General features: G+C 39.4%; 1 protein-coding gene across 1 annotated transcript; it reads left to right on the top strand.

Annotated features, from left to right (window-relative positions):
* Positions 1-6,771: 6,771 nt before the first annotated feature.
* Positions 6,772-11,482, top strand: LOC115493766 (uncharacterized). The gene is made up of 2 exons (XM_030265477.4): positions 6,772-7,149; positions 7,730-11,482. Exon 2 carries the CDS (start codon positions 7,755-7,757, stop codon positions 8,526-8,528), a length of 774 nt encoding a protein of 257 aa, XP_030121337.4. The 5' UTR covers positions 6,772-7,149; positions 7,730-7,754; the 3' UTR covers positions 8,529-11,482.
* Positions 11,483-11,895: the final 413 nt, after the last annotated feature.

Genomic DNA, 11,895 nt, shown 5'->3' with positions numbered 1-11,895 from the left:
AGGGTTTTTTGCTACACTCATTGCCTCAGATCCCTACTGGCAATGGTTGTTATCGAGACAATCTTGTGAAGGGAAGAAAGGAACTGTGAGTAATTTGCTAAGTGTGAGGCCAGACATTATGATGTTTGCTTACTGCTCACAATGTCTTAATTAGTACAATACTTACACTAAGTGTTGGGATCTCTTCAGGAGTCAAAAAAGTGGTGCTGGTGGTGCCTTGGCAGCGGGTTTAGAAAGGATGGGGGAAAGCTTGCAAGGTGACAGATAATACACTGACAGATGGCAATGACTATGTTCTGTGTTCTTTTAATGCTCTTCAGGTAGATCTCAAGGAGGCTCAGTAAAAGCATGACTGAGGAAAAACTGTGTCCTGGTGTCACTAGAGTTAATAAGAGCTTGATAGTGTCTTCTAGGCACAAAGAGGATTTTGAACCACACATGCCAGTGGGGCTCTAGCAGGACCTTTGCTTAGGGCTCAGGGTGGTTCAACCAGGGTTCACGGCTCAAGCAGACAAGGCTGCAGGCAACATAAGTGGTGCAAGGAAGTATTTCCTTTTTTTGACATCCAGAACCTAATTGTGCTCACTCTTTCTGGGAAGGATGCATTTTTTTCTCTTCAGTCTGAGACTTCAGTGGGATTGGTATCTTGCATTCTTTTTTCTTAACCTGTTCTCTATTCAATTAAGTAGAAATCGGACTCTGTATTTATTCATATTAAAGAAATAAGTATCTGTGGATACACATCTCTAAAATAAACCTCCAAACATTTGAAAGCGTATCTTTCATTAATTGTATATATATATATATATATCTTTTTTCTGTTACTTTCTAATCTCAAAAAGTTTTCTTATAGAAAAGTGGTGGGGTTTTAGCTGATAATTCATCAGGTAATGAATTGGACTTTGACAGAGACTCAGAAAAGAGCCTCTGGATGTAAAAATGAAACTGCTGGTGTGAAAACGCTATCTGTACTAACCACTGGAAGCAAGCTGGAAAAATCTCAGGTTGCTGAGCAATGTCTATTTTGCATAGTAAGAACACAGTCAAGTACAACAAGCCCTGTGGTCCAAGTGCCTTCTCTCCCTCTTGGAGTCTGTTAACTGCTGTAGCTGAGATTTAGATCAATTACACTTTATATTGCTGAGATCATGTGTTTTGCTGACAGACAGGCTTGTATCTTACTCACTCTCATCCATCTCAGTCACATTAGCAGCTTCAAAGGTATTAAGGAGTGAGCAAGCCTGACCTTCTTCTCAGCCCCAAATGACCTTGGGGAATTTTTTTTTTGTGTTTGTATGTGGACAACAGACAGCAGGTGAGTCTATGTAGACACTATTAATAAAGCTGTATGGCTCTGCAACAAGAAAGAGAAAGCAGAATTTCTGAGAAGGTATTTGTAGGTGCACACTTTTCAGTCTTTGACAGTGACCTCCAGAGTTAAGCTTCTCAGGAGCCAATTTAGTTGTTGTGGAAATGCTTAGGCTCAAACAGAATGAATGAATCCATACTTTATTTTCTCTTTAAATGATTAATTTGAAACTGTTTTTAAACAAATTTTTACATTAAATGTAATTTTAATAATATTCCCTTCACATACTATTTTAGTTTAACAGCTAAGGCACAAAATTGACACATATTTAATGTTGTAACTTTAGAAAAAAAAAAAGTACTTTGCTTCTGGAAATGTCTATACATTCATTTTAAGTTGCAGAAACACAAACAGTTTTTTAAATCCATTTATGACTTAGCCCTATTTCCTGAAATTTTCCTCCCATGTATGCTGGAGTTTTTTTCCATCTCTCACTGTGCTCTGTTTATTATTCTTTCAGCTTAGAGTTTTCTTCTTCCTCAGCTGCCAGTTTGTCAGTTATGATCAAGTGTCAAAATGAAAGCAAGGATAAGCATCAATTACCAAAAATTACATAGTCAGTTTACATATTCATTACAAGAAAGGATTTTTCTCTCAATTCATACCGGATATGAACAGTAACTAGGCACATGAGTTGTCTACACTCTCATTTTCACATCTGAAATCTAACAGTTAGGTTGGGTAATCCAGTATTTACCTGCCAGGCATGGAGTTCTTGCAGTATAGGAGCAATACTTTTAAATCTTTTAATACTGGAGGCTATTCAAAATATTTTGAGCACCATCTTTTCTGCAGGAACAATTTTTTAGTCTCTTCTCCATAGGAAGACTGCAATCTCAGGTTACACAATCTTCTACTTTAAATTATTTTGCATTTTCTTCTCTCCCTCTCCCTCACTTTATTTTTTCCTGAACAAAATGATGGGTATTCTACAAAAGTACCATTAAAAAAAATATATGCAGGACCATCACACTGTAATTACTTTTAATTTTGCTACCATGAAACAAAGTCTTTTCTTTATTATGGGACAATAATAATGAAATCTTTGATACTTTAGAATTTCCTTTTCATTTAACAGGTAGGGGAAATTGTTTTTTTGCAATTCATAATTTTTTTCAGTGTATAATTTGATTTTCCTTTTTTGTATGAAAATTAATTATAGACAAGTATAAACTCTCCATTAGAAACAGAAAATGTAAATGGGATAAACTGGCAGTTCTTAGGGTTTTTTAAGTCACTATAAATATTTCTATTTGTTCCCCCACTAATTTGTAGGGTACACACTGCAGATGTCCTTGTTGCAAATCATTCTTAACCCACTCTAGACATGTGAGGTTTCCTTCACACTGAAATGTGCTGGAATTTTTAAGAACTATATTTAAAGTGCTTCTTCTGCAGTCTGTTTGGCCCTTTTCATGTCAGGTGGGTCTGGGAGAAAAATAAAGCTAAATCCCAGATTTTTGTACCCATGTGTTGTGCATTCCCATCTTGGCTTCTGTGACAACCTTCAGCTGCTCGTTGTGCAGGAAGTAGATCCCTGAGTTCACAACAAGACTTTGGGAAGTCCTTTGTGGCTGCTTCAGCATAAAAGTTCAACTCGGTGGATCTGGTGGCAGGAATGCAGGCTTGTACTGGTTTGGGCAATGATGCTGTTATTCTTTCACTTGGTGAGTGGTGATTGAAATCATAAACTAATGCTTTCCACATAGACGATAGGGAGAATAGCTGCTGTCTTGGGGAAAAATCAAAATATTTCACTTCTAAAATATCTTTATAAAGCCATATAAATGTATTTTTCATTTTATGTACCTGGGAATAGCTAAGCCCAAGCATAGTTTGGGGTAGACTTGTTGAAATATTGTAGTGAGAGTTGTCATCAAGCCCTTCCTAGTGTTTGGGTCACTTTGATATCTGCAGTCTTAAGACTTTGAAGCTTGCAAACACAACTCAAACTCAGACTAAATGCATTGTGAGCATGCTCCCTTAGAGATTTGTGTCTCTGACATGCAGCTCTGTTGATACTGGCAGCAAGCCTACTAATTTTTACCAGTTGTGGCAGACTGTTTCAATGTCTTTTACCCATTATATAAAGACAGTCTGCTCAAATGCCTGTATTTTTGTGTTTAGAGCCATTGAACCTTTCTTGTAAAATCATGTATTCTCTCTACTTTTCTTAAATGTTTCCAGAACACAAAATTGGGCTGCAGCTCTGAACATATTTCTAATTTCCTTCTGTCTGAAAGCCATGGACATGTCCTGCAGTGCTTTTCCCTGCCCCTGAAATACCTACAGCACTTCTTGATGTCATCAGTGGTCTCTATTTCTTATTTCTCTGTTTCTAGAAGGAGTGGAGAAACTCCTGGGTGCAGATGAGACGAGTGTGAGAGCAGAATGGTGGCAATCCCTGGGTAGCCACTGGCACCTTGGGATAATGTTACCATCCTGTGCTGTGCAGAGAAGCCTGTATTGACTCCTGCCTGTTTTGGGTATGAAGGCAGAAGAAAGGGAATAGAGGACTTTCTTCCACACCTTACTGCCCTGTAAAAGGATTTTAAAGAATCTTTGGGGAAAAATTTAGGCCTCAGATGCACACATGTGGATCTCACTGAGTTCACAGAAGGCCATGCGAGTGCATACATTAACAGATAAAATATAGCTTTTGATCTTTAAGAGAAATTAATATAAAATATGAAATTACACTACTGCGTAATAGTATATTTTTTAATACTTTGTTAAAAATACTCATCAAACTGTAATACAAAACAATGTAGCATCCCAGGCCTTGGTCTTTTAATGGCCTGTCTTCACCAATGCTTATCTCACCTTTGATGCTTTTTGTAAATGTGTTTTTATGCTTTGAAATTCAGTAATATATTTGTACTTAATGAAATAAAAAGTCCTTGCATCTTTCTGTCCTCATATCTGTCCATGTTTGAGAATGGCATCATACTTGGAAGAGAAATATACATACTTGTCCTGGCTATCTGCAGGGACTCCCCTGTGACCAGGCGTTCTCTGCTAGCACACAAGACCCAGCTGTGATGGCTCAGCACTCACTCCATAACCCTGCAAGCACGGAGACTTGCAGCACGTGCTTACATTTATGAGCCTGCTGCTCAGCTCCTCTTGTAGCTATTACCTGAACGAGTGTGATGGATTAAAAACCTCTGCTGACATAGACCTCTCAGGGCCATGCAAGACTGACAGCTTGGAGGTGGCTCCCCAGGGTCTATTGACACCTTGAAACTGCTGCAGTTGCATCAACCTGTGAGTGGGTGGTAATGAAAGGCAATGAACCTCAACCTCAATGAAAAGCATCTTGGCTTTCATTTTCCTTGCCTGAAATTCTCAGTGTGTTGGTCTGACCTAAATGTTCACCAAAATCTGAAGCAGCTTCTGAAGCAGGCTCCCGCAAACAGAAAAACAAGTGTGAAAGGTGAGCAAGTGGTATTGAGAAGAATCTGCCTGAGACAAGTTCTTTGGAGGAGCAGCAAACTCTCCCATTTCTTCATTAGAGAAATAGCATGACGTGAGTTTTGAAGAAGAAACCAACATAAGGCCTTTTCAGGTCACTATTTATCTGTCAAATTGCAAATAAAAGGGAGATAAACTGTAGGAGCCACTTCATCAGGTAACAGTCTTAGGTGAATAGGATTGTGTCATCTCAGAACAAGCATTTACATGTTTCCATTGAAATGAGGTGTGGTCTCGTTCCCTGTTCTCCAGTCTGTTGGTTACACAAGAGACCTTTCTCCTGAAAGGTTTCCTTAAGTCTTCCCAGTTGTAAGACTGGATTTGTTCCCCGTTTTGTACTGGAGTATCTCTATTTTTTGGCTGAAGTGTTTAGTATGTATTCACCTTTAGGGAGAAACTGAGGCTAGAACATTTCCATCTGGTCCTTTAGCTGAGATTTTATGAAGTTGTGAACAGAGGGAGGGGTAACAACAGAAACATACATGCAGCCCTTACCATAAAAAGAGCCTGTATTTTAGCAATAATAAATATGTATTTTTTACAGTCTTTATACTTTGCTGATTCTCGAAGTCTAATAGACTGAATATTTTTTTGCTATTAAGCTTCATAGATTACAGCTGAAGTTATAAAATTCTATGAAAAGCTATCTCAATGAGTTTTGACTGCAGTTTTATTGTTTAATTGCTTGTATCAGATGCTGTTTATTCCATTCAGATCCACAAATAAAAATAATTTGTTATTATTTTTGGTGACACTAATTTAGTGTGCAAAATGACCTTTTTGGTCCCCTGCCTATCTCTTTAAAGAGTACTGACTAAAATTTTGCTGAAAAAAATAAAGCAGCAGAGAAATAACAAACAAACAAAAAACCCCAGGACCCACAAACAAAGAACTAAAATGACAAAAAACACCCTGGAAACCAAAATTCTGTTTTTATGCCTTGTTAGACTATTAGAAAATACTTATTTGCAGCAAATTTCTATAGAGGTGGAAGTCAGGAAAATAATGCTATAGGACTCTCTACATAATGCTGTATTACAATGAACCTTTTCAATGTGTTAATACAGTAAAATCCCCCTTATCTGCATTCCATATTCTTCAATTACTGTAGCCTGTGATTCAGATAAATGGGAATCACCACGATATAAACTTGCACTGTATATTAACTCACTGGATATTAATCTCTATCTTACATTATTTATATAATCGGCAGCATGATTTGGCACATAAACACAGCAGGTTTAGTCTATTTTAGAAATTCAGTGCAAATTATATCTTGCACCAAAAAATGCATTTAAGTTATATCTCAAGGTACAAATCTGAATGAATATTAACCAGGCTTTGTGTGTTCAAGTTTGTAAGTGTATCCTAGCAGATTCATTAGAAAGAAGGCTAGTGTGTTGCAGCACACGTAGAAGTGGAGATAGGATCTACTTTCATTATTTTCCAACTGCTGGAAGATTTTAGATAGTATTTTGGATTGCTTCTTTCTTCTATTTATATTAGAGAATGTAGTAGAGAAAGTCTTAGGGCAACTGAAGCCCTATGGTAAATTGATTGAAGCAGATGCAGGTAGATAATTTGTGAATTTTGTTCCTGGCACTACAACAAGAGATGATGCTGAAGGTAGCTTTTCTCAACATCAGAAGTACAGATAAAGTTTATTGTTTTGTGGGGTTGTTTAGTTGGATGTAGTGCTGCTCTTTAAAGATTAGGCCAGCCTCATTAAACATGGGTGTGCATTAAAACCACTTCAATCTACAACTTCTGCCTGTCTTCATGTTTAGCATTTGGTTGGTGCTAAATGCTTACTTTATTTTTAGGTTTAGCTTGTTCATGCAACTGAAGTTTATCTAAGCTTGTTTTTTTCTGAAGGAAAACACACACACTCGGAGTCCAGAATACCTCATCCTTTTTTCATGCTGCGCTACCTCCTTGCTGACTATCAGGGATGGGAACGGCCACAGGTATTGCCCCCTGTAGAATGGGTGAATGAATCATGTATGTTCGGTTTTGAGGTGGGAAAAAAAGTGCCATCCAATCCTGGTACTCATTTTGATGCTCAAAGATGACATAAAATCTGCACGCCAGGGAGGAATGCCCAGTGAGGAGGAAGAAAGCAACCCTGCACTCCTCTGTGATTGGGACTGACTGTGCTGTTGCTGGGTGGAACAGTGTAATGCTGCTGCTGCTCCTGCTCCAGCACTGTGATGTTTCTGTTCCACATTGTGCTGACTCACATTCAAGAAAATATGATACACAGACACAATGCACTGTAACTCTTTTCCTTCCCCCCAGTGACCTCGGTAAGTGTTTGGTTTCTCTTTCCTTTCTTTGGCTAGTGTGGTGCTAATATAGCTTTACTGTTAGAATTAATAGGAGGGGGAAAGGCTGCCTTGTAAACAAACTGGTAGCAGACAGATTAATCTTGGGCATTTGAATGCAACCTGCTGTTTGTGGTACCTCCAGCTCCCTTTAAAGCTGATCAGTCCTGATAACTCGCCCATCTCTACAAACTATACTTGTTAGAGGTGTGTTCTTAAATGGGAGAAGTGCTTACAATGCCCATTTACAACTGTATTCTGCTTAATTAGTCAGCACAGCCAGTGCTGCAGGGATAGATCACTTGCCTTTAAAGATTTGAGAATGTTAATAGTACAGTATATCATTTTAATTATTATTGGATTAATGTTGTGTCTCGAAGAACATCTAATGCAAATCACAAGAAATGGCCTGAAGTGACCCAAGGGTTGTGCTTTATTAGAAAAGAAATAGGTCCATTGCTTAAATATAAAAAGAGGTTCTTTCTTCAAATGTCACTCTGCACTGGGCTTCTCTGTGTGTGTATGTGAAAATACAATCTTTTTACTTCCACTTTGTCCACAGAAATTTTCTGTAGATAATGCATTAAATGGCTGAGAGAGCCGCTGTAATATCAAGAGATGAAGAGGAGATCCAAAACAGCAGTGACGATGAAGACAGACTTCCGACTCAAGTTGCTGTAACAGCATCCCCTGGTTGCTCTGCCAGTGCATCACTAGACAGCCCTGAGGAAGACAAGGGGAGCTCAGCAGTGCCAGAAAGACTGTGTGCCCTCTCCAGCAGGGCAGTGGCCCAGCTAAAAGTCCTGACTGGCCCAGAGATGGTTAGTGGTGTCCAGGCACAGAGGACAGCCCCTGGGCTGGCTGAGCATCCTCTGGCAGCTGTAGATGCATCCTTAGGTGCCTCCTCATGCCCTGCAGCAGTTGATAACCTGCTGCCTGTGGACCTTGCCTCCCTGCATGCCAAAAGCCCCTGCTGTGATGGCAAATTGAGTTCAGAAGTGCTGCAGGTCCCGAGGGTGCCCGATGAGGCCAGCGAAGCCCTGCAGGCAGGGACTGACACGCAGCAGGCAGGGAGCGGCACTGAGAGCAGCATGGCCTCTTGCAGTTTGGGACGTGTGACTTGGAGGAAGACCACAACAGTAATGGAGACCTTAGAAAATAAGAAAAAGGAGGAAAAGGAGAAGTACCGGCTCCAGCTAGCAATGTACCGACGGCTCCTGCTGTTGCGTTCCATCAGGAGTTTGCACAGGCAGCTGGAGCAGCAGCAGGCCAGGCTGCAGGAATGCTATGGCACAGTGATAAATACAAAGAAAGAAGTGTTGAAGCACATTTGCTCAACCTCGCCCTCACCTTCGCCGTAATCATGTTGCTGCCTGCAGAAATGAGCTTTGCAATGCCACCCGAGCCGCCAGTAAGCTTGCATGCCACAGGGGCGGTGTCCTGGTCTGTGCCCAGTGGAGAGGAAACAGCAGCAACAGACTGAGAAGAGAACAGAGAAGGTATAGCGTTGGTCTGAATTTATCTGGAGGAAAAAAGAGCAAGGGTGAACCTGTGCAAGAAGCTGACTCCTGATGCCCATTCCAAGCCTCAAGGTGAAAAAGGAATTTTTTGACAGATAGGTTTGTAAAAAGAAAAAATCACCACACACTGAGAACTTAGTCTGTCGCCTGACCCATAAAGGTGGCTGGATGCAAGGCTGCTGCCTGCTGAATATGTGATATGGCACATCTCCCTTCTACTTTCAGAGCCAACAAAATTTGAACAGAATTAGGGTTTATTTGTCTGCAAGAATACCTGAATTTAAAAAGCCAGGATATTTGAAACACTTAGGCTCAGGCTTGATTATATTTGCCTAAGGACACTGTATGTTTGCAACCTCTACTTTCCTTTAAAAATTAATTAAGATTAATCAGAAATTATTGTGGGAAGGTAGGACAGCCATACACACACAGGGAAAGAGTGCAAATGCCTAAGCCTGATTTCCTCAGGAAAGTAATGTAAAAACAAGGACCTTGTAGTCTGACGTTGCACTGGAAACCCAGGCTGGCAGTGCCAGGGGAATGTTCAAGGTCTGCACAATTACTAATCTGCTGCTAATTCCCAGTGGCACTAGCATCTGCAAATCAAGCATATTTTGTGCCTTACTGCTGTCATTTAATGGAACTTGGTGACAATTAGCACTTTTTATCCAGGTGTATTAGACATGTGGAAAACCCTGGAGCGCTGTTTCTCCAATTGCAAGGTTAGGATGCCTGCAGGGAATTTGATGTCAGTATGCAACAAACACGGAGAGAAAATGAAAACAAAAAGATGCAACTTTTTTGTATGCATTTAAAAGGCAATTTGAGTCACTATTATTGAACAACAAATTGAATAGTTGAATATGCTGTTTTACAATTGGAAGCAAAATATGATTCAAGAAGAAAAGCTACAGAAAATTTTCCTATTCTAGGATTTCAAGGGATATAGAAAAATCACATTTTTTCAGATATTTATTTTTGATCAAGCTAGTTTTCTTCTCCCCCTGTTGTTTTCCTTTTTTTCTTTTTTTTTTTTTAATATAATTGATTATGTAGATGAACAAACATGTTTAATGTGGGGTTTTTTCTTCATAAAAAGACAGTTCTGCTTTTAATCCTCCTACATTTATAAAAATAATGTGCTACATAGAGGAAAAATTTTATTCTCACTTTTTTTTGTGATACATATACAGGGAGGGGTATGTGCATGTTGGTGTATGCATGTACACACACCTCCCTGTATTCAAGAAGTTATGAAAGGCTGATGCTTCTTTTCCTGTAGCAGAAGCAAGAATAATCTCTCAAAATAATCTCTGCTGTCTACGAGGAGTTTGGTTGATTAGACTCACATGCACACATCTGTGAGCAAGGTATTGAAGTAATTCAACAAATGAAGTGCAGCACAACATTGTCATTATTCCATCTTTGTGTTTCTGCACACCCAAAAATTATGGAAGCCCCCTGGGTATGCACAACCTTAGATAGGTTCATTCATTTCCTTGGGCCCTTGTGCAGTCTCTCATGCAACACAAACCAGTAACTTTGAATGCAGAATTGCCATAGAAACATCCTTGGCATCAAGGAGATATTTGAAGGAGCATCCTCTACTGCCTCATTTGGGGAATTCAGGTTGCCAGAGGCCTTTAGTGGGCTACAGAAGAGAGCTGGTGGTTGCATGTGACTGAGAAACATTACTCCTGAGCTCTGATCCCATCTCACTCTCTGCTCAGCCTTTGGGAAAGCTGTTCTCTCTCAGCAATGCATATTTCCTAAAGAATGCTTAAATACTAAACTTGCCTCAAAGGTAACCTGTTCTTTCTTCATGTGCCTCTCAAGAAGGATTCAAGGGGTTGGTCATGGCCAAGAGAGCTATGTAAAGATTAATATCTTTCCCCCCATACTTCTTGAACTAGAAAAGCCTTTTTGTCTTTGTTAAGAGTAAGTGCTATGTGAACCAAGCACAAGCAAATCACTATGATGTCACCTCGTTTGGGGAAAGAAGTACTGGTGAAGGGTCGCATCTCAAAAATATTGCTGCATTTTGAATCCAAATGTCATTAGGAAGACAGTCAAAATGAAAAGTTAGCCAACTTTTCTTTTTGACTGTTCTGCAGTTGCTGCAAGAGTGCCCTACATTACTGCATAGAGCCACCTATTGTGTCATATTTGCATTAAGGAGTGACTAGAATAAGATTAAAAATACTTTCCACATAACAACTAATGCAGAAATAGTTAGTATGACAATCTGTCCAACTATAAATTCTTTGTGGCAGAACAGTGATAATCTTTGTTTTGTACAACATCTCATAAAATTTCTTGATCCTAACTGGGATCAGCAGATGCTTCTGCATTATGAATATTAAATACCAAAGGATTTGTGCATGAGCAATGCTGTCTGATATCTGGCAGGAAAATGAAGCCAAGAGTTATTCCATTTGTGCCACACGCTTTCCATGTAGTATTTCTATGGATACATGCAAAATAAATATTAACTGAGGAAATAACTCCGGTCTTTGCAAGAATTTGCTTCTCAGCCAGTGCTTCTAATGTGGTTACTAATAAGTGGAGTTGGACAAAACAGTTAAAGGCAATACGATTTTTAAAATGAGTTTATTTTAGAAGCTTGGGATATGTGGCTTAACAGCTATGGGGGTTTTTCCTTCTATGTTTTAGTGTATTTTGAGTGTTGAAGGCCAATGAGAAAGTTCCAGAATGCCATGGGTAAATCTTGGAGGTGTTTTCAGGCATATCAAACTGAGCAATAGTCTCAGGTTGAATAAAAGTGTTTCCTCTCATATTGTTTGATCTCTTAATTTGATGTTCTTAAGAGCTTTAGTGATTTCTGTGAGTTCCAATGAAATTTCTCAAAGTTTGTATTTTTATCTGAACTCAACTCTTGACCCTCACAGGAAGTGGGGTAATGATGACAAAATTAGTGGTTTCAGTATGGCCTTTCTCCCCATTATCTTTACTGACTTCCAGAGCCTTCCAAACTAATGATCTCTGGGAGAAATCTTCCCTGCAACCAACAACTCGTGTACTTTTACGGCAAAGGTGGAAGGTAGATTATGCTGTCTGAGCTGTAAGGTCCTGCTGCTCACCTGTTTCTGAAATGGCAGAAAATAATCATGGGTTTTCTGTCAAAGAGTGGAATATTTAAAAGCTGTCAACCCTCTTGTAATAGTTGCTAACACTAAAAAAGTTGTAG

Source organism: Taeniopygia guttata, chromosome 2 (genome assembly GCF_048771995.1).
Source record: "Taeniopygia guttata chromosome 2, bTaeGut7.mat, whole genome shotgun sequence".
Taxonomy (NCBI): Eukaryota; Metazoa; Chordata; class Aves; order Passeriformes; family Estrildidae; genus Taeniopygia; species Taeniopygia guttata.
The sequence above is the reverse complement of the archived record's forward strand: the minus strand, read 5'-3'. Positions and strand labels throughout refer to the sequence as shown.